Source organism: Ciconia boyciana, chromosome 6, assembly GCF_034638445.1.
Source record: "Ciconia boyciana chromosome 6, ASM3463844v1, whole genome shotgun sequence".
NCBI classification, from domain to species: Eukaryota; Metazoa; Chordata; class Aves; order Ciconiiformes; family Ciconiidae; genus Ciconia; species Ciconia boyciana.
The window spans coordinates 65740758-65763161 of NC_132939.1; the positions used below are offsets into that span (position 1 = coordinate 65740758).

Consider the following 22404-nt stretch of genomic DNA (forward strand, 5'->3'; position numbering starts at 1 on the left):
AATCGTTTTTCTTTATTGCATATTGCCATCTTAGAAAATGTACAGTCTCATAACATTACACAGCATTTCCCGCTAGCTAAGACTACTAACATCCTTGCACCTAACAGACTACCTTGGTCACTACGAAGCTAATAAGGTCCAAGACATATACTTCAGTTTACAAATTATTATGGAATTTTTTTTTCCTTTTTGGCATTATTAAAAAAAAAAAATCATCTTTAAAATACACACCCAAGAGAAAAGAGTGGCTACTTACACCAGCACCAATCTAAAAGTAGTTTTCGACAATGGCACATGGAATTACCTGCACACAGCCTTTGTATTTATTTATAGAGATATAATTTTTTTCTTTTTTTTTTTTTTTTTGAAAGAAAACAAAGAAATGGCAAACTCAGCCCGATAATGAGGCTGTTGTAAAACAATAATAAAAAAAACACAAACAGGTTTGGAGGGCAAGAGGAAATCTGTCAGGAAAGGTCCTGATGTGGCACTGGGGTCGCGGAGGCAGGAGCCGGGGGTGGGTGCTGGCGGCCGAGCCCTGCACCCAGGGACCCCGGGAGGCGATCGCCCGTTCTGACTCCCACTGCCTTTCGAATTAAACACATGTGACCAACCATTCCTTAAACCATCAGAGGCCAGACTTTTTTTTTTAACCTTTTTTTTCTTCTTTTTTTTAATATTTTAAATTCCCCCCAAAGTCCGTTCCCTCAATTGTATCAGCCCCATTTTTTTCAGCCATAAATAAAAAATATAAATAGAGGCACTTTAGTTAAGGAATAGTATTATCATTACCTTTTGTCTTTATTTCCCCCTCCTTCTTAAAGCAAAGTGCTTAACTCCACCTTTGAACATAACCTGCAGGTTTTGCAGCTGCTTGGATATGAGGTGCTGGACTTTTTTTTGCGCTTACCTGCTTTATTTATTACTGCTTCAAATGCTACTCGAAAGTATTTTTTTTTCTTTTCTTTTTCTTTTTTTTTTTTTTAATCTACAGTGCGTCAAAAGTTGCAATGAAGAAAAGAACAAAATGGTAAAACCACAGCTCTTGACAACTCTGGTTAGAGAGAGATTTCACAGCTTTCACTCAGCACGCAGACCCCACGGCCTTCAGGTGCTTAGAACCATATTTTTTTATACAAATTATTTTAAACAGCACTTTTGCTATACAGTACATATAGTTAACTGACATCCCATACCCCACCAGTAATACCGATTATCTGACAAAAAAAACCCCAAAACAACAAACCAACCTTATTTCAAATAGTGTTAATATCTAGTGCAACAGGGACAAACTCATCTCTCCACAGGAAAAAGAACAAACAAACAAACAAAAAAAAAAGGATCACAAAAGTCTTGGTGGTATAAAAAGGGTTTGTTTTGTTTTCTTAAAAAACACACCACAAATAAATAAAAGTAAAAAGTAACAGTCCTCTATATACTCAGCATAATTTAAGAATAGAAATGTTAATATGTTAATGGTGGTTACTTTTTATTCTCCAATTCTTAATTTTCTAAACCTTTAAATTATTACTCCCTGAGAGCTTTGAATTATTTTTTTTTTTTTTTGTCTTTTTTTGGACTGACATTTGACAGGTAGTTCTGCTTACAAATTTGCAATGACAACAAACAGCAAACCAGTCGAAAAAGGACCTGGCTAAGAGACGAGCGTTTCTTGGCATCGCTGCTTCTGTGTGTCCGATAAAGAAAAGAGAAAAGAAGGTGGGTGAAAGCCGGTGGGTTTTGCACCAGCCCCTTCGTATATCAGAGACCTTTGGTCCTGACCCACCTTTACAGAGGATACAGTTTGTCCCATTGAACAGAAAGCAAGAATAAAAATTACAACGCAAAAGTTTATGCACTTCGTCTCCTCCGAGAACCGACCTTTCCCACCGTCTTGGGCCAGAAAACGTTATAAAAGTATAAATACATCTGTGTGGTGTTAGAGTGATAAGCACTTTGGGGTAAACTTTTTCCTTTAGCAAGGTGGTGGTAAGAGGAAAAAGAGCGTTTTCCCAAGGATGATGGGAAGAGCATCACCAGGAGCGCCTGCAGCGCCGAGCTTGGGAACCAGCGCGAAAGCACGGATCTGTGAGTTTTTTGGAATAATCACAACAACGAGGAAAAAAAACAACCAACGGATTAAAGTTCAGTCAACTTTGCTTTTTCCTTTTCTTCTTTAAACCGCTCGGCTTGTGCGCAAGGTGTCCCCTGCAAACGGCCCGGGGGGGTCCAAGCAGGAGAGTGGCCGGGAGTGGCTTCCCATTGCCTTTGGGGACCATGGGGACCGCCGGCATCTCTGGGTTGGGTCCTCTCTTGCTCCGCGGACGCGGCATTGTGCTTGTGCATGGGGAGAACTACTTTTCGGAGTGGGTCGGAGGGGAGGAGGCAGCGCTGGCACCCATCAGGGTGGGCTGCCCACACACCTCCATCTGCACCCCCGACTCGACTATATACACAGTATATACACACACACACACTTGCCCACAGGGAGAAAGAGCGCGCCACTGTTTCGCTTTGAATTGCGAGGCAGTATAATGGGAATAAAAAAACCCCCTAGCCGCTTCAAAAAGACTAACCCACTTTTTTTGTTGGGTTTTGTTGTTGTTTGTTTTTCAGAAGTTGAGCTTGGTGACGGGCCTCTCGCGGCCGCTGTCGGCCAGCTGGTTGGCGATGCGCTTGCGGTTGCGCTTCAGTTTGGAGAGGTCCTTGTCAAAGACTTCGCCCGAGCGCAGAGCCGAGACGAGGTCATCGAACTCGCCGCCTTCCTCCCCGCTCTCCTTCGCCTTCCTCGCCTTGCGCTCCCGCTCCCGCTGCTCCTTCAGCTATGTGCCACGGCAGGGGGGGAAAGGAGACATCTCACTCTCATGCAGGTGGTCGTGGAGGTGCCCAACACATGCGTGGTGACCCCCAGACTCATGAAACAAGAGCGGTTTCCCACCCCAGTGCTTAGCATGCGAGAGCTGGTCAGGCTTACTGATACAACCCATGGGCTGAGGTCCACAGCCCCATGGCTGCTGCTGGTGGGTCACAGCAGCCCACAGGCAGCACCAGCTCTGCTGCACATTTTAGCCCCAAGATCTCACCAACCCAAGGTCATTAGTTAATTAAGTAATCAGCAATGAAAAGCCAGTGGGTCTAAGAGCATAGAAGCTCCTTGCCCAGTCTTTGGTGCTCCCTGTGCCACCATGGCCACCATGGGGACAGCACAGCACAGTTGCCATCCCCAAGTGCCCTGGGGGTGCTGCCGGCCTCGCCGGTGCCCACCCACCTGTGCCTCCATGCGTGCCCGGCGCTCCTCCTCCTCCTTCCTCCTCCTCATATTCTCATTCTCCTGCTTGGCCTCGGTCACGGCTTGAAGGAACTGGTCAAAGATGCCGAAGAACTCGTCAGGCTGCATTTTGTCTGTGTCTTCTCCAAAGTATTTCACAGCCTTGGAAAACTGGAAGAGAGAAGACAGGAATGCGTCAGTCTTGGAGATACCTACTGCACTGGCGAAACCCCCCATGGGAAGCCTTCAACCTGAGGGAGCGGAGAGAAACACTTCCAGTGGCCACGGCGGAGAGCAGGGCTTTGCTTCATCCAGCCTTGACTTAAACATGAAATAAATCATCTGATGTTTTACCTGCTGCCCTGTAAGAGCCAACCTGGATCGCTCCCGAGCCCCCTCTCCCCTTCTTGCCTCTGGCTCTGCCAAGCCTCCCCCCGCCCCAGCTCGACTTTATTAACTAAGCAGCAGTAAAAACAAGGAAGCAAAATATTGTGGGACCGAAGACCGAAGACATAAAACTAATAGTAAACACGGCAGGGGAAGGGAAACTCGCACTTTTAAGTTTTTCTTTGAAGTATTTTGGGGTATTATTTATCATTGCCACATGCTCTGCTATTGAAACCAAATGTGTTGGTGAAACTTCTAAAAGACATTTCTGCCCAGGCTCAGGCACAGCCCTGGGTAGGGAAATAGGGAGTTTTCTGGCTTTTCATGCTGTTTGCACACCATTAATGTAAGGGACTCAAATGAGGCCTTAGCAAAGGTCAGGACAGGACATCTATGATCTGCCGATGCGTCCTCGTCCCCAAGGAGCCTGTGAGTTGTCCTTGGGACGGACATTCTTTGTTCTCACTTCCAGTCTGAAGGAGGGTCCTTGTGCACAGAAAGTTTGTTAAAATTGTGATGGCGCGTTCTGGTGATAAGCACGCTTAAAAGAAAAGAAAAACAAAATCAAAGCACAAACAGATTTATTAGTTGCTTTGATTTTGCTGGGTAGACTGAGAGGAACATGTTTAAAGCCTGCCTGTATGATTTAGTTTTATTTGCAGGGGTGCCCCAGGCTCTTCAAAAGACATTTAGGGCATTTCTATTGCTTTGTTTACTTAAGAGACTTAGCACTTCAAGATGCAGGGAGGAATCTGAGAGGTGCCACTACATAAGTCAAAATAATTGAGGTTATTCTTGTTGATTTTCATCAAGATATTAAATTCTCTGCCATGTTACAGGAGAATCTGGTGGGAGGGAAAGGCTGAAAATGTTATCCTTGCAGTGTATAGAGTTTATAAAACAATGATGTTTCTGCTTTCCTCAGAGAAAGCAGTAACACAATTTGAATCTGGACATGTGTTTAAAAAGCAAAGAGCTGGTGCACTTTGCACAGCCCATCCTATCCAATAACCATGGGGACAGCTGTGCAATTGCTTCAGAGTGGACTTCGATGAGCTCTGGGGACAACGACCAAACCTTCTCCTCCAGATCCAGCCAAGTCAGCAGAAGACGATACAGTTTGCAGAGCATTTGTCACCATCTCCACAGTCCTAAGTCACTGCAGGCAAGATCTGCCAGGCTACCGTCAACATTTTAAAAGGGTGGCCTGGGTTAGCTGTGGCCTCAGGAAGGCAATGGTCAATCATAATGCCCAAGCATGGGTGGATGGTCTGAAGGACAGTGCCAATTGGACATTGCTACAACCAGGGAGAAGGAGGTGGTGACACTTAGTAAATTCTGTCTTTGGAGAGGTAGCTCATGCAGTGGGACAAGGATGGGACCTCTAAAATGGCCTGTGCTAGACTATCTCCCTGCCACTTCAGTCAAGATTAAGGCCAAGCCAGGGAGGAGACAGTGGAGGACTGTTCTTGGAGGAAATGGAAACCAGCTGTGTGCCCCTTTGCGGAAAGAGGGGAAGCAAAAGGTGCTTGGGAATCACAGATGTCAGCCAACGGCCACCCCTGTGCTGTGACTTAAACCAGCCTGGTAGGGAGAAAAGGACAACATGGCAAGAGGTCATTGCATGTGGCTGCAAAGCACTCACCAAGGCATTACTCTGGGGAAGGAGAACCTCTTAAGTAGCTTCTCTAACCAGGTCTGAAGTTGACCTCAATTCATGTCACGCAGCTCCTCTCCCTCTTCTCTGGAGAGAAGAGCTGGGCAGGTCTCAGACCGAAGTTATGCATGGGATGTGATTTTGTCCTGTAGAAGTGGGGTCACTTGGGCAGCCTGGGTTGTCTCTGATATCAGCCTCTGGGTGACCTCATGTCCAGCCTGAAGACTTGGTTGCGTTTTTTCCTCCTCTTTCATCAACACCAGACAGAACAGCCTGCTTTCTTGCCACCTTCAGCCTTCATTGGCCACCATGCCCCAGCTGCCACACTCCTAACTCTAAAGCCACCAAAACTGGGATATTTCCATTTTAAGACACAGAAAGCAAAGCAAGCCCTCTAGCCTTGAGTGAAACTCTTCACCAAAAGTCAGATCCTCACAAATGACCTATCATCTCCTCCCCTGAGGAGGAGATGGCACAACTCTCTCATGGCTAGTCCCTGCCTTGCACTTTCCTAAAGATAGACAGGTATCTCATGGCTTTCTACAGCACACCTTGCACCCCAGAAGCAGTCTGTTGGCCTGACCTGCGATCCCCTGGTCCTGGTTGTGGAGCAGGAAAAAGGTCCTGGGGACAGACAGGGATGTACCCACCCACCCACTCCAAACAAACCATGAAGAACAGCCCAGTACCTTTCTCATGTTAAGGTCTCAGCAGGACACGCACATGATCTCGTGGGGGAGGTATCTGAGTTGTTAACACACAGCATGTGCTCTGAGAAGGCCAGGACCATCCCTCCCCTGTTGGCTGGAGGAAAGGCTGAAACGCTACCCAGATCTCAAGGATGTTGGTGACCTTACCAGCTCTTTCGCTTCCATCAGAAGATCTTCGACATCCGAGAAGCTGAAGCTGGCTAATGTGATGAACTGGCTGACGACAGACACAAACTTGTCACCTGTTTGCTGAACCTGAGACTTCTGGAAGTCCAGCTCCTTTGGGGAAAAAAAATGTAAATCTGGTCAGGTCCTGGCTGATGAAGGACACAAATACCATCAGCCTCTGGAAGTGCCGTTGGGTGCAGCACCACCGCTGCTCCCTCCTGCCACATGTGAGACCATGGATTACCCCGTGTTACAATATCATGACTGTAGTATGCTTTTAAGGCCAAATCCTGCAGGACAGATCGTGGAAGCAGCATAATTTAGAAAGACAGTGAGTCCTTTGGGATACCTCCACCATTTCATCACCACTCCAGCTGGGCTGCAGAAGCGCTCCTCAGCCCAAGCCCCAGCCCTCTGCTGTTTTACAGCCAAAGAGAGACCCCTTGGCTCATCACAGGTCCTCCACGGGCATCATCGCTAAACTTACTCAGACTCCCTTAGTGTATTAAATAAAAACCACACACGTGCCTAACCACATACAGTAACTTCGGTGCCAAAACAGCCCTAAGAGGACAGGCGCACATGCAGGGCAGGAAGGAAAGACAAACAGATCGCCAGGATGTGAGATAAAAGCAGCTTTGCTGGGAGCTCCCTTGCCTGCCTCCCTAAGGAGGGATGCCACGGTGCTTGGAGCCAGGCTGGACTATATTTGATTTAAGTAATACTTACAGTCTCCACCGCTCTCAGGCCGCTCCTCAGAGTGTTTATTTCTTTCTCCAGCTCGGTCATGCTGTTGGAAATGGCAGGATGTTAATTTTCAGCATTCCCCAGCAAATTCTACAGCTCTCCAACCAACTCAACCATGTTTTTCCACTGAAAAGACCCCAGCGCTGCACACATTGCCTCCTGTTTGCAGACCAGCATGTTTCGAGCAGCAAATTGGGCTGACAGCCTCTAAGCTAGGACAGCCACCCATTTCAAAGTGGCTGCAGTGGCTTCTTTTAAAGCAAAGCACTTTTCTGGATTTTTAATCAAGGGGACTGTGCAGGCTTAGCAAGCTCAGCAGCCTCCAGACCTCTCCAAGCAAAAGGAGAGCTCAGGAGAGGGTTTTGCTGGGCACAGATTTCTCTTCCCCTCTCGAGGGCCAGCAGAAGATAGGCTTGTTGTCCCACTGTACAGCGGGCAGTTTTTCAGGGAACCATGGTTAGGTGAATGCCATGCAAAGCACCCTTTTGAGCAGCAAGGCTTTCATAAAGGGAGACAACCCAAATATAGAGAAATAAAAATAAATCATCATGTCTGGCGCTGGCTGTGTTTACACAAGGCTTAGGCCCCTGATGAGCGTCAAGTTCAAGTGCTTATGGGTTTCTACCACTACATCTGAGTGGAAGCTTTCTCACAAAGACTCGATGACCACAGGCTTGACATCTTTCCAGAGGTGTCTGTCCTAGGGCTGGGGTCCCTGGAAACGCTGATGTCAGGTCATGGGACAAGCGTTCCTGGCAGGTTTAGTCTGGGAAAAAGCAGTTTTGGGAGCCCTGTGCTCCAGCAGTTCATTACGAGCGGGCGGATTGACAGAGGTGGTAATTTTGCTTCACAGCTGCAGGGCCGGGGGGAATTTAGGGTTTTCCAGAGCTTTAGAAACTTTTTGGTTTCACTCTAGATTGGACCAAACCCAATTATTACATATGGTGTCCAGTTTAGAGCAAAATGATAAAGTTTAGGGGTGAAAAAAAGCTTCTATGCAGACATTTTCTTTCCCATACGTGTATCTGTACAACAGCTGCAGATACACAAGCATGAGAAAGCCGGAGCTTCCACCGGCAAGGAGCGTGCCCTGCTCAACCATGTTCTCAGCCAATGCCTACGAGCACAGCCACCACACACTCCTCCTCGCACACCAAGATTTGTCCTGTCACTTTGTTTAATCCCTATGGCTGATGATTGTTTTATATTTAAAATCCAAGGAGGCTTGCTTTGCACATTACAGATCTTCCGTGAGGAAGCCACTATTGCTACAAGAGCACTTTGAAACTTGAAAGACCCTCGAGCTGCTGTAAACTCCAAGCATATTTGCCATCCCCTCTCTAAAAAGGTGCAGTTTCAGGCCCTTTTCACGTCCAGGGCTAACATGAATGCCTGCTGACTGCAGAAACGTGTGATCTTTGCTGCTCAGGTCTCCGAAGCAGCAAAGCCCGTAAGCTCCCGCTGAACTTTAAAACCAAAACAGAGCCTCATTGACTTCAGAGGGACTTCGGCACATACTTGAGGGCTTTGCAGCGCAACAGCAGATTCCTCCTGCGCTTAAAAGTTCAGCGTGTGTTTAAGGGCTTTGCTGAACAGGGGCCTCTGCCGGCAAAGAGACAGCGGCAGTCTGCTCCAAACAGGTCACCGGGAGGCAGGCAGGGTTTAAAAGTTTGTTGCAAACACAAGAAGCTCCATGTTGGTGGTGAAACGAGGACCAGGCAGGACCTGGAGGCAGGTGAGCCCCTCACACTGCTGCCTCGTCCTGCCCGCGCTGCAGGCAAAGCCTCCCCACCACATGCAGATAAACAGCTGCCCTTTATCTGCAGCCACACCACAACCGCTTCCTCCTCCTGGATTACTTAACGTACCATTAGAAATTAATTAAATGCTTCTGCGGTGAGATAACAACAGGAAACGGCTGCTCCAAGCAGCTCCCCTCCCTCGCGGTTGGAGGTTTTGCAGCCCTTTGCTGCAAGGGCTGAGATTTAAAGCCACCAGGTGATGTTGGCTCCTGCCTCGGGCTGCTCTTGGGCCAGCGGGGCCACAGCACAGGGCCCAGCCCAGTGGCCAGGATCTGGCCGGGAGCACGAGCAGGGGAGGGTGACACAGAAAGCCAGGCTGAAGTGAGGGGAGAGGCACTCCCGGCACTCCCTACGTGCCACCTAAATCCCTGCTTACTTGACTTTGGCTGCCTGCGGGATGTCTCGCAGCTCCTCGTGCAGGCGGAGGACTTTGGGGTATTTTTTTTCAACGATAGTGATGAGATAGTGCAGAAGGGTGATATTCCTAGGAGAAAGAAGCAGTGAGGTCAGCGTGGCGGCACCGTGGGGAGCCGAGAGCTCAGTTGAAAACCCTGGTTAAATCCCAACCCTAGTAATGAACTATTTTGGGATTTCTGCAAGGATGCTGCTCGCTGCCTGTCTGGGGACATGGGATGGGTCTGTCCCATGCGCAGCCACTGTGCAGAGCAGCCTGGTCCTTGCAAGCAAGGGCCCTCCACAGGAGGGACCCAGGGGAGGTGACTTGAACGTCACCGCTCCCATCCTCCGTTGTCTTTACTGATGGGTGAGACCAGGCAGGTTTGAGACCTGACCCAGCTCCTCTTGCTCTGTGCACGGAGCTAGGCGGGGGAGAGTGAACCAGGTGATGGCTGTGGTGGCTTGGGGGGGCTGCAGAGGGGGTTCCCATGGAGTGGAACCCCTGGGACCCCTCCTCCGGCCACTGCACCACAGCACGATGGCTCTTGGCTTCTCAAAGGGGGAAAAAAGCATTTGGAGGATGATCCTCCCAATCAGCCTTGGCTGCCGTTTAGCCAGGCCAGGAAGGAAAGCCTCCATCAATCCCCATGCTGATCTGCAGCCCAGCTTCCCCCAAGATCTATCCTGCTCCAAAAATGGACGCTTGCATCATCAGATGTGCCAGATGGGGTAGCAGGAGGGAGGGGACCGCTCCCACCTACCCACGTCCCAGAGGCAACGCTAACGATCCCTCTGTTCCCCCAGCATCCTGGGGGCCATGGATGCTACCAAGGATGACAGCAGGGCTGCTCACTTGTCAATGCTGGACTTGGTGTCCGCGATCTTGTTGAGGCTGGAGATCTTAAACCCGAAGGCGTTGCCCCTCTGGCCTTTGTTCATGTAGTTCCCGAAGGCCAGGACCACCTCCAGCAGCTGCTGGAGGCTGCTGCTCTGCAGCACCGCCTTGGAGCCGGCACGGATGGCTGAAAGCAGAGAGGTGCAGGATGTTACCCCCTGCCATGACAGCACACCGGACCCTTTTCCTTGCAGCAGCCCCCTTGGTGCCTCCACGGCCAAAGAGTGACCACCAGCTCCCTCCCTTCCCCTGTATCACTGCAACCTCCACGCGGACCGGGCTCGTTCTGGCATGGAGGGATGCTCTTCCTACAAACACTCCCCATGCCGGCGCAGAGCCCCTTTGCGACCTTAGCAGGTCTGGTCACTTGCCTTCCACCTTGGGTTTGACTTCTGCAACTCTCTCTGCAAACTTCTTCTTGAAGTAGAGGGACTGCAGCCTTTGCTGATAATGGTTTATCCTGGAAAAAAAATGAGGTGCAGGTTGAGCTTTGCTTGCTCCAGGCAGAGCTCAGTTGCTCTGCTGCTCACAGCTGTGCTTACAAAACACAGTTGAGCCACGGTGATTAAAAAATAATGACCGCATTTTGCCCTGAAACTGCTGGGATGGGAAAAAATGACAACTGAAGCTACAGCTGTCCTGGGGTGGTTCTAGGTGGGCTCTTAAGAACATGCTTAAGCCTATCCTTAACTCAGCAGGTTCAGCAAGTGCGTTTTTACACCCTATTGCTATGAACAAACAGTTCATTTATGACTACTCCTTAGCAAAGATGCTGGGCTCCCAATGGCTTTGTGATGAGCTGTGGCTGGACACAGGCACACCAGCTACCAGCACTAACAAAACTGGACCTTCAGATCCTCAAAATGATGGTCTGGGCTGGAAAGCCACCAACACAACCCAATCCAGTCCTTTCCTGGGCAAGTTAGGGACGGCTCTGCTCATGTCAGTTGTATTTAGGCTAAACAAGATCTCACTTGTACACAAATGGCAGTCTGATTTGAGTCATTTGGACCAAGGACCCATGGGAGATCTGCTCACAGACGAGGCCATGGGCTATGCTGTCGTTGTACTAATCAGAGGTGACAAAGACATCACACTCGGTTACAGACCACAGGGCAAATTAAAAAGCCGTGCTGGAAATCAAGGAAAATATTTGCATCAGCACGTTGTGCTTTCCAAAAGATGAAGGCATGGGAGCAACACTTGGGCAAGAGATTGTGAAGAAGAAAGGTGACCTGCGATAGGAAAGCTAATTCTGAGCATCTTCCAGCCCCGAGGGCTTAGGTCTGAACTTCACAGCTCCACCCTGCCTGCCTTTAACACTCAGCAACTACACGGTGCATCGCCCCGGTGTTCATCGGCACATTTCTCAGGGAGGACAGGAGCGTTTCTATTTTTGATCTCCCAGTACAACCTCAGATTGTAAAACTCACTGACTTCGCAAACAAGTGACTTGCTTGAAGTTCAGCTAAGAAATTCAAAGAGCTCAATACTCAGTTGGATTTAAATAAGGAGCTTCAAGATTTTAAACCAGCACCTCTAGAGGATGTGCATGCAAAAGATAAGGTTATTCATCCCTGAAGAGTTCTAAGCCTTAAATGATTGCTACCAGGAGCAGGAAGAAATGACATTTCCTTTCCATCTCATATATTCTCAGGAGCCCCAGGGACGAGTCATTCCTGAGGTGAGGAGTGGGACTCATCTACACAGCAGGGCAAAATTTACATACATCAGTCCTGAGTATTCATTAGGATATGTTTGTGTGAAGGGCAAAGGAGCATCGTGTTATCATTCAAACAGCAATTCCCACCTGGGCCACGATGCAGATGATGCAGTCTTTCGCAGAGTTGTGCCAGACTGAGCTTTTCTCCCCCAAATGAGAGGGGAAATGTGTCGGGACTTGACCTGGGAAGCCAACACCTCTCTCCAGAGGATCTATCTCCCCATCCCTCCCCCTTGCTCCATCCAGCTGCTGCTTGTCTGGAATGCACAACCCTGATTTTAGGAGCACAGCATCACAAGCAATCCTTATAAGTGGGAGCACCTTGCTTGCCCTCTCCTCCGTTTGGCCCACTCATTTCTTGATGTGAAAAACAGTAAGCAGGGCTTATTTCCCAACCAGGGTCCATGAAACAGCCACCTCGTGACCAGCCCGTGCAGCCACTGGCCAAAATACGTGTCCCCTGGGCCACCAACCTGCTCATTTCAAAGAGGAACCGGTCAGCCTTGGCCATGCGGTCCAGCTCGTGCTTATGCTCTTCCAGCAGGTCAATGTCACCCTTTTCAGGAACAAACTTCAGGAGCTAAGCAAGGAAAAGCACACTGGTGGACATGAGGTCCATGCACAGTTTTTCAGGAGCAAAATGGTGATTTATTTGCTTGAATCTACTACCTTTTCAGCATGTACAGACGGTGACCCCAAGGCACCTGTGAAATAAGTGTTATTGCTGTCCCTGTGACCTTCCTCCCATTACTCCATCACATTAGTGCCTCTTGCTTCTGCCCTGCCATCGCTCTGGTTTTACAACAGATGTACTACGACTGCTCCAAGGAGGTTTCGACATCAGCTCTGCCAGAGGAGATGTCGGGCACTCTCGTTTGCTGCAACTCTACCTATTTGCAGATGGAAATTTTGTGCAACAAATCCTCCCACGTCTCTGCTGAAAGTGCAATTACCAGCTCAGCTTTAAGGACAGGTGAATAATATGCTTCCAAAGGGATTCAGAGGGGGTGAAAAATGGGATTCCCTTTCTTAAGGACGGCAAAAATGCTGAACAAGCTTTCAAAAATAAACCCCACCGAGCATGAACTTCAAGCCGCAGCAGCAAAATGGGCAACTGGCCCAGCCTTGGGGTCCCAGGGCAGACCCGGGTACAGGCATGGCACGTGGAGGCCATGCTGCTCCCAGCGCTGATGCTATGACCGAGCTGCTTTCTTGCTGCTCCAGCACACTTGGGTGGTTTTTCAACATGTGGTTAGTAAATAATTTGGGGCCCTGACACACTTCTTAAAGCCGCAGTTGGGTCCCGAGAACCTGGCACAGTGTGGTCTCAGCATGAGGCAACCATGGAGGAGCACAAGACATGTTGCCCACCTGCTCCAGCATGTCTTTTGGGAGGTCCTCCTGCTCGTCCATCGTTAAAATCGCTCGTTTGATCTCCTCATTCGAGAGTTTCAGCCTGGGAGGTGGAGGGGAAGGAGAGTTATTCCCAGCTCAGCAATCAGGCAAGGTTCAGGAGCATTTCCTTACACACCCATGCAACATGAACAGCTTAACTCCCGGCCAGCAGCATCATTACAAATTACACTATACAGCATGTTATGAAGAAGGATGTGCGAGAAATGTGGTAGGACCATGCTCTGCTAAGGCACAGCACAGAGCAGCCCTGGCCCCACTGCGAACAGGGGCTCAAACCCCACCAGCCAGTTCCCTCTCCCCGCACCGCAGCTGCCATCCCCTATTTTATAGTATTTTATATAACTATTGTAAGTAGTATATTATACATGTATTAAAAATATATAACTTTTATATGTAACTCTTGCCCATAGCAATGCTGCTCCTGCATCATTGCTTGTGGGGGTCAAGCTCCCCGTCAGCAGCACGGCCCAGCCCGGGCTCAGGAGCGCAGCTCAGCACTGCTCCTGAACCCATTGTCACAACCCCTAAGGAAAATTTGGCCAATTTCTGCTGCTTTTCTTGGATTTGAACATTGCCTCCCCCACCTCTCCCAGCTGCCTCTGGTTGGAGTCTTCCTCTAGGAAGAAAGAGAAAGAAATCCAAAATCTAGGAAAACGGATGCTCAGCATCCCAGGAAACCCATCAGGTTTTTCTTGGAGGGGTGGGGATTCAATGTGCTTCCAAGTGTAACAGGTTGGAAACAGGCCCCCCACTCCACCTTTTTCTTCCTCCACTTCACCTAACGGGAATTGAAGCTGTAGCCTCAAATTGGAGATTTCTAAAAACACAGACCATCGTATCACGGCAAGCACCAATGGGCTGGTCTTCCCCCAGCAGCCTGCACCGAGCCGAGGCAATAGATAGATAGAAAGAATCCCTCAGCTCTTCCTGGGCTAGAGCAGCCATTAATTACAGTTTAATATGTCTGTAGCACTCCCCGTGACCGCTCCCTGCAATGACTTTGATTGCAAAACCACACATATTTTTCTTCACGATTTTGTATTGCGGTTGATAATCTACATGCAAAAGAGGGAAAGCCCAGAAACTCCTGCAACTCTGTCTGCCAATACCCTGTCCCTTGCCCGGCTTGTAGTGATGGTTAAAGCCATTGCAATAGATAGTTTAAAAAAAAAATCCCCTGTTCTTGCATGCAGGGAAAAGTCGCACAGTTGAAAGACCCGTTTGTGGGCTGTAAGGAAACCCATTGCCCCAGTCTCGGTGATCAGTGCTGCCAAGGGATGCTGAAACACTGGATGCGGCTCAAAGGAATGAGCTGAAACCAGAAACACACCCTACGGCGGGATGTGAGACCTTGTGTCAACGTGATCAGCAGATCAAAAAGAAGATTGGGAGCTGACTTGATCCTCCAAGTAATTAAACGAGGAGGGTATTTTTCATCCTGGCCTCTCTTCAGGGAGCAGACTGGGACCATGGAGCTGGCTTTTGGAAGACGAAGCTAAAGCAGGAAGGGTGCTGGTCTCTAAGACCAGGGTAGCAAGGGCTTGGTTTAGCTTGAAATCTTTTGCTCAAGACTGGAAGTGAAGGACTGGCTTCACTGAGGTAGGTGGACCTTACAGACCTGGCTAGGAAGTATTTGTTCCTTATGAGCCCATGTTTCTCATCCTGTACCTGGCCCTCTCTCACCTCCTGCTAGAGGGACCCCCCCAAAGGAGTGTTTGTTAAACGAGGAGTGAGTTAAAATCTCACCTCAGCCAGGGGAGGAAGCACAAAGGCTGCACTGAGCAGCGGCCAGGACAACTGCCAGGGTCACCCCACAAGGAGCAAACCCAGCGTCCGTGGAAATTGTCCCCTCTGCTGCTTGCAGTGATGAGCAGCCACGTCCTGGGGACACCCTACCTGTCCCGTACAAGGGCAGCGGCCGGGATGGACACGACCCGAGGTGGGATTTGAAGCTGCAGGAGGACTCCTTTTACACCCAAGCAGCGACAGGAGAGCTCAGACCGCCAACAAATGTCACATCGGTCCCCAGGCCGGTGAAAAGCAGACACTGGCTGGGTTTGGACATTTGGGGGATGCCTGGGAGGCAAATATGCTCCTGGGAGAAGGGGGCGGGTAGGCAGCTACCCCTCATCCATAGCCGAAGTGAACACCTAAAGCACACACTTTCCACCGTGATCGTCTCCAGGAGGGTGGTGAAAGATGAGGGTGACTTTTGTAAGCCCTGCTCATTAAAAGTAAAGTCAACAATAAAATATTTTTAAAAAGAAAGAGGTTGAAAAAACTTTTCTCAGGAATCATCATAACCCAGTGCCAAGAACAAGAGCCTGCCCCGGCATCGGCAGAGAGCAAGAGCGGGGCGCCAGAAGAAAACAGCTTCTCAGACAATTTGATGGGAAAGGGGCCAGTGAAAGCTAGAAGCTTATCTATAACCACAATAATTATCATTGTTGGCAGCAGCTGTCGAACGCGAGCCGTCTGAGAGGAACGGGGTCACAGGACTTGCTGTCACAGGGATTTAAAGCCAGCAGCCCGCCAATGCAAAGTGACAGCTCGCCAGCCTGACAAGCGCGGGGCTATTTTGCGTGGCTTTTGTAGAATCCCACAGAGGACGTAATAAGTGTGAAGGGGAAAAACGAATTCCGCCGGGGAAAGGGACGCGCCCTCTTGAAAAGCCACATTCATTTAAGAAAAATGCTCCACGCCGCCTCGCCAGAGAGAGGAATCAAACAAGCCATTCACCACCAGCACAAGCAGAAAGTAATGGAGCAAGGGCTTGATTTGCATCTTGCAGAATGCAGCGCTAAAAATACACACACGTACACAGGGAGCAAAAGCAAGGACATGGTGGGTTTATGGAGGAAGACCTGATAATGCACTGACATTGGCAAAGCATTCTCAAAAAAAAAAAGAATAAAAAAGCAAGTGTTAAAATATTCTTGTGCTGTATTACAAGCTGGAGGAAAATCCAGTGATCTCACTGCGCAGTAATTTCTCCCAAAGCAAGGGAAACAGGCAAAAAAATAAATCTACAGAGAGAGATAAAGTATCTCGCTGGCCGTAATCTTTCCACGCTGCAAGCCAGACAATGCCTGGTGAGCTTACAAATGTCTGGGCTAAATCAGGGGCCAAGCTTGCAGGTCCTTTCGCATGTGAAAGCGCTCGTCCCCGTGGTAGCCACGTGAGCGAGGCAGGAGAGCAGCAGCCCGTCCGCAGTGAGTCACCCTGCGAGACCAGTCCCTTTGCAACACTGGGACCAGGGACCCGCTGCTCTGCCCAGCTTAGGGATGGGCAGCTGGGGCGGGCAGAGATGAAAAGATTTGCCCAAAGTCACACGGAGTCTGCTGGAGATGCAGGGGCTGGACCTGAGCCCACCAGCAGGATGCTTGGGCTTCATCCTGACACTGCCCTTCCTTTTAGCTGCTTGGCATCAAGAGTAAATTGCCCAAAGGGATTTTGGGGAGAGAAACCCAATTTGGGTCACTTGCAGAAATGGGGGAAGGAGCAGATTTGGCTGCTGCTGCAGCGCTAGAGAAATGCCCTGCCCGGCTGGCCCCTCTGCCCACGCATTCCTGAGAGCACCATGGGATGAAACCCAAAGCACCTCCAAAGCAGCGGCTGGCACAAGCCACTGCGTCCCCAGAGCCACTTGTCCCCGCAGGGGCCTGATGCTAGGGGATGTGCCTGGGAAAAGCCGTATGAGAGTCCTGGGGACCACCCTGCAGGGCAGGTCTGGTCCCGCTTCTCCCCTAGGAAAGGACCCAAAGGGGAGGGCAGACAGGCAGCAGCCTCTGTTGAGCCCTTTCTGTGGGATTAATTACTGGCGACTCGTTTCCAGCCATCGCTTTCTTGGAAGAGAAAGGTTTGCTGGTGAGATGAAATTAGGACCTTTACTCAGTAAGACACGTGAGATGACTTTGAAGTTCAGTGCTTGGGTAGCTCCCCTTCCCACCGAAGGGGCTATTTGCGTGCTTACCTTTCAGTTAGACACTTAAACCTCTGGCTGCATTACACCTAAACCCACTCTGACTGCACTCAGCCTAAGTACGCCGGGGAGCAGCCCAGCCAGTGACACAAATCCCATCGCTTTACTTGCTAATAGCTGGCTGCCACAGACATACTCATTTGCCTGCTGCTTTAAACTCCGCTTTCATCATCATCCTTTTTATTTGGACTGCTAGGAAGTACGAAAATCCCCAGAAGCAACCCAGAGCAGAGACAGCCATAAACATGGCAATTTTACCACCGAACGCTGCAGCACACGGCTCGCTGCACTCGTCGCTCCCGCTGCCCATGGGGCTGCGGATCACCTCCGGGAGAGCTTGAAGAAGCACCAGGGACTGTGAGTTACCCACCCAGAGGGGGTTTTTTTGCAGACATCAGCCTCTGTATGCTTTCTAGGGAAGGAAACCAGCCAGGCTGCCCAGGCAAGGCACTAGCTCCGCTGACACACAGTCCAGGAAAACACAGAATTTGGGTGCTGCGGCTGTAAGCCCAACCCGTCAGTGATGCTGCTCCATCCTGGCCGGACCTGAGTGGCACAAAAGCTTGTGCTTCCAGGCAGCAGAGTGAATATTTCTGAATGGAGCTATATTTTACTGCTGTTGGATTATTTTTTTCTGGGTGAGTCAGAAATAAGTGGCGTTTTCTGCAGCTGTTTGGTTTTTTTTTTTCAAGTAGCTACGCTGATGGTTGATCCTTTCAGACTACCACAGCCTGGCTTCTCCTTTCTCAGGAGTCAGTCTTATTGGCGTAGTTTACCTTGCCAAAAAAGGCCCTTTTTATCCTCTTGGCAGCAATCTGGGGATTGGATTAAGTTGCTGGTAGCAGTGCTGGGCCTGCCTGGTGAGGGGTGCGTGGGAGGCTGTCATCCCAGCAGGGCTGGGCAGCTGGAAGAGGGGGACGTTCCCTTCCCGAAATCCAGATGTGGCACAGGACACCCACACGGGGAGGCCCTGGCTGCTCCCCGCACCCTGCCGATACCCAGCGCTTTCCCCAGCCTAACAGAGACCCTCTTCAACCACCACCAACGAGCAAACAAAACCCAGGCTGAGGAAGATAAGAGGTGAAATCAAACCCCCTCCCATCCCCTATAAAGGCTCACCGGGTACCCCAACCCCTCTGGGGCTTTCCAGGGACACCGAATTGCCACGTACCCAGTTCATTGCATTCCCCCCCCGCCACCGCCCCGCCACGAACGGTGTAAGGCTATAGCTGGGTTCAGGTGTCCCTGGCTCTCCTCCCACCCTGGCTCCTGTCATTAAACCCCCCGGGGACAAGCAGCACTCCCCAGCCCAGGGCAGGTTACCAAGCATCCCCCCACTCCCCGGAGGGCGAGAAGGCATTGACCGTACCTGGAGAGGAGGATATTGCAATTCTGAGCTCTCCGGCCGTCTATGACCGAAAGCTCCTTGACTTTATGCCGGGAACTCAAGGTGTCATCAATAGCGTCTTCCTTCTACAAAAAAACAAGGGGGGAAAAAAAAAAGCCTGGAGAAAAGCCGTGGAGAAACAAAGACATTTAGTACTCTCAGCACATAGCAGCGTGATACACAGTGGGCCCCCATTAATCAGGAGTGTCACCACGGGTTACGGGTAAAACCCATCGCCTGTAACTGAAACACAGTAAGTCGTTTCATAAACCAGAGCTGGCTTTGAAGCCACTGGTTAGAAATGTAAGTATTTTCTCAGACAGGGAAGATTTAAGAATCTACAAACACACAGGCGCTGCTGAATAAATAAAGCCGGGCTTTCTCAGCATACATATTTGTGATACTTCATTAAATCCTCGCATGAAATATTTCATTACGGGCTGCTGCACACACTCAGCATCGCTCTTGTTCTTCACCCCTGCTCTAAACATCTGCAGTCGCCCTTCACGCATCAGTCCTCCTGAGCAAGCTAACCAATGCAAGCTACCAGACTTGCAAATGCAACCTGCAGCATTTGCTGCTCTTTCAGGGAAATTCTCCCCAAATAAGGGATTTGAAAGCAGGAATCAGTGTGGCATAAGCACCTACATCTCCTAAGTGGCTTAAATACGTTACCTTCAAATGAGTAACAATATACCAAATTGCGGTTGCGGGCGAACGGGCATATCTACCTAACAGCAATCTTGCAGGGTTGCCCAAGGGGTTCATGTTGCCCCTGGTTTTAATTTACCATATTGCATGTTTTACTAAGGTTTATCAATTAAAAGCCAGCTATTCAGTCCTTCTGGAAAGAACACAACCTGGCGCTGCAAGGTCCCACGCGCTACAGATCCGCACTAAATGTCTATGAGCGTAGGAGACCTGGCACGCAGCCACCGCGCGGGTTGAGAGTGAGCACAGAAGTTCCCATTTTTTACTCCTTTTCTTGTTTGAATAATAAAAAAAAAGCTATGAGAAGCGGGAAGCTGCTGGGACAGGTGGTGTAGAGCGAAGGCAGTGGCAGGTGAAGGACAGTGAGCCCCAGGTCACCTACCACCAGCTGCCCCTCTCGTGTGCCTTGCCTGCTCTGACCGTGATGAAACAGAGAGCTTCAACCCACGGGTATGAGTTTATTTATTTCCGTCTTTTGAAAAGCGAAAATGCTCAGGGGTAGGAGCTTCTCTGTGTTAAGCTGCATCTGAAAATTCAACTCCTGGACTCAGACGTTGGTTTCAATGTCCAGCCAGACAGCAGAGAGGGCAGCTTAGTACTTACCAGCCTCCCTGGCATCAACTTTCAAGTTGCTTCTCCTGGTGATCTTTGGACCATTCTGATTTAACCCCCACTTCGCCACACGTTAACCCCCCGCAGCACCGTGCGCATCCCCGTCCCAGCCCCGCGCTTGCCCTGCCCTCATCGCTCGCAGGCACCAGGCTCCTGCGGATGCTCGCTTACCTGTCTGGAGTTACCGTTCACAAAGAAGTCCTACGGCCATAGCAGAAGCATGGAAAAAGGCAGTAAAAACACATGCAGTTCAGTGATCTCAGCGAAACCAAAAGGAATCGAAGCACAGTCAAGGGGAGGGTGCAACACGGGCAGCTCGGCAGCATGGGGAAGTACTCGGGGTCTGCCAGTGCCGAAACACGGGGGACACACATGAAAATGTGGTGAGGATTAAAGGATGCACAGAAGGGGAGGGCTGATGGGAAAGGGAGAGGTGGCTCCATGAATAGATCGGGCCAAGGTCCTGGTGTGCAAGGAGGTGAGGAGAGGACATGGGATGAGGTGGGAGGATGCTGGCCACCGCTCTGCATGAGAGCCAGCAAGTGCTGGCCCAAAGGCACAGCACCGCTCAGCCTGCCGAGCTGGGGAAGAAAATTGCTAGTTTTTGCGAATCTGAGAGACTGAAATGCCAACACGACTGCCAGGAAAAACAGGGCTTTCAAGTGGAAATAACGAGAGGCTCATCCCGGAGCAAATCTGGCTGCAGCAAAACTTTACCATTTGCCATGGCAACACGTTTCCCCTTGATTTCTCCTCCAACAGGGACAACCCCCCCCTTCTCCAGGGCTTGGCAGCCTGGCCAAATGCCACCCTGACACCCCGCTGGCACTACGGTCCTCCGAAGACCTGGTTGTCCTGCTGGGCTCTCCCCACCAGGCTGGAAGCAGGCGTGGCAAAGCTGGCACCACACACACACGAGGGTTTTCCCTCCTCGTTCCTTGGGCTGCATCTTTTTTTTTTTTTTGTGCTTGGCTCAAGAGACCATCCAGCAGCTCTGTGATGAGGAGGGAGGTTTCAAAGGTGCATAAATGGTTTGTTTTTATTTTTTTTTTAGTAAAAAGACAAGGCAAGCAGCAAGCAGAGGAGGTAGGTGGGTCCAAATGCAGCTGGTTTATAAGGGTGCTTCCCTCCAGCCCCTCCGTGCCAAGGCAGCCAACGGCCCATGTGCCTTGTTTGAGTTGATCATCTCCAAACACAGCCCATCACTGCTGCCTTTTTAAAGGAAACCTTTTTACGCAGGTTTTCCCCTGACTGGCTGCCAAGGCTGGATCAGCCCAGGACCCACACGTGGCTCTGGGCAGGAGGATGGGAAAGGGCTCTTAGATGACACTGAACACCCGGGGCTGGGGGACCGGCACCCACCGGGGCTGAGCTGTGCTGATCACAAGCCTCATGGCTAAAAACCAACGCATCAGGCTTTCCTCGAGCCCACAGAAATGCTGCGGCCATGAAAGAGAATAAGACGTGACAGGAGGCAAAGAAACTTCAGGCAAGAAAAGGAGCGACCGACCCTTTCTTTGGCAGAGGGATGGGCACCTGTGGGGTGCAGCGTGGGCACCCCAGCACGGTGCTGTGCCGAGTGGTTCCAGAGGCAGCGTCGCACCCATCTGTGTAGAAACATGTGTCGAAGAGCTGCCACGACCCTCCCCAGGAGCAGAGCTCTGGCAATGCCACCACCCTGGGGGCTTTGCAAGGCAAGGGGGACCTGCAGTCCCTAAATAAGGACACTCAAGCTGCCACTGGTGTACTTCAGGGAGGTTAGATGAAAAACTGTACAATTTAGATGGATGTGAGGGTGTTGCGAAGAATTAACTCGGTGGATCAGTCAAGGCTGTAAAGGATTGGTGTTTCATAAAGCAACCTCTTCCCAGCAGGCTCCTTCGTGGGACATGCACAAAGCACACCCACAAGCAGCAATGGGTATCTTCTTGTTTATTTAACTGGTCCTTAATTAGGAAGCCCTCCTTCCATCCCAATGCTCAGACCTGCCCCACGATGCTTGGACTTGTCCCACACTGCTGGAGAGGAGAAGGACACGGTGGTCCTCCTGCAGTCTCCTGCTCCAGGAGAGGGAGGGCTCCCCATGCATTAAGGTAGGGAAAAGGGTCCTTATAAAAACCCTCCCTCTCTGCCTCAAACCAGCCTCATCTCTGCCCCTTTCCCTTGCATGAACCGCGATTAGCCTCTGCTGCAGGATGGTGGGGTAAGAAGGAGTAGTTTTAAATCTGCTGCCACCGTCCCCACAAATGTTCCCCACCCCTGTTGCCCCTGGCCCCCGTGCAGGTCACTCTTGCTTGCACGCAGAAGCTGGAGGCTTTTCTTCTTTCATCCTTTTCTGGGAGACGAATTCTTTCCCAGCTCACTGCTAAGCCTCTGGTTCAACAACACGTATTTTTTCCACTTGGCCCTGGCTCTTTTACATCACTCACTGCTGTGGGACCTGCCAGGACTGCCCTGGCTGTGTCACTGCCACTTATCAGCATCACTCCCAGCCTCTTCCTCAAAACAGGCTCTCAAAACATCTCTGACGGGGGCGCGGACCC

General features: G+C 50.3%; 1 protein-coding gene across 1 annotated transcript in view; it reads right to left on the reverse strand.

Moving 5' to 3' along the window:
• The window catches only part of DAAM1 (dishevelled associated activator of morphogenesis 1), a 97901-nt gene continuing 75497 nt past the window's right edge, over positions 1 to 22404 (reverse strand). The window contains exons 17-26 of the mRNA XM_072865690.1: positions 18521 to 18624; positions 13125 to 13209; positions 12227 to 12333; positions 10402 to 10490; positions 9989 to 10157; positions 9116 to 9223; positions 6920 to 6980; positions 6170 to 6301; positions 3269 to 3439; positions 1 to 2822 (exon numbers count right to left, since the gene is read on the reverse strand). Of these exons, the coding sequence (XP_072721791.1) occupies positions 2613 to 2822; positions 3269 to 3439; positions 6170 to 6301; positions 6920 to 6980; positions 9116 to 9223; positions 9989 to 10157; positions 10402 to 10490; positions 12227 to 12333; positions 13125 to 13209; positions 18521 to 18624 (1236 nt within the window). The 3' untranslated portion in view covers positions 1 to 2612. The remainder of the gene's footprint in view (positions 2823 to 3268; positions 3440 to 6169; positions 6302 to 6919; positions 6981 to 9115; positions 9224 to 9988; positions 10158 to 10401; positions 10491 to 12226; positions 12334 to 13124; positions 13210 to 18520; positions 18625 to 22404) is intronic.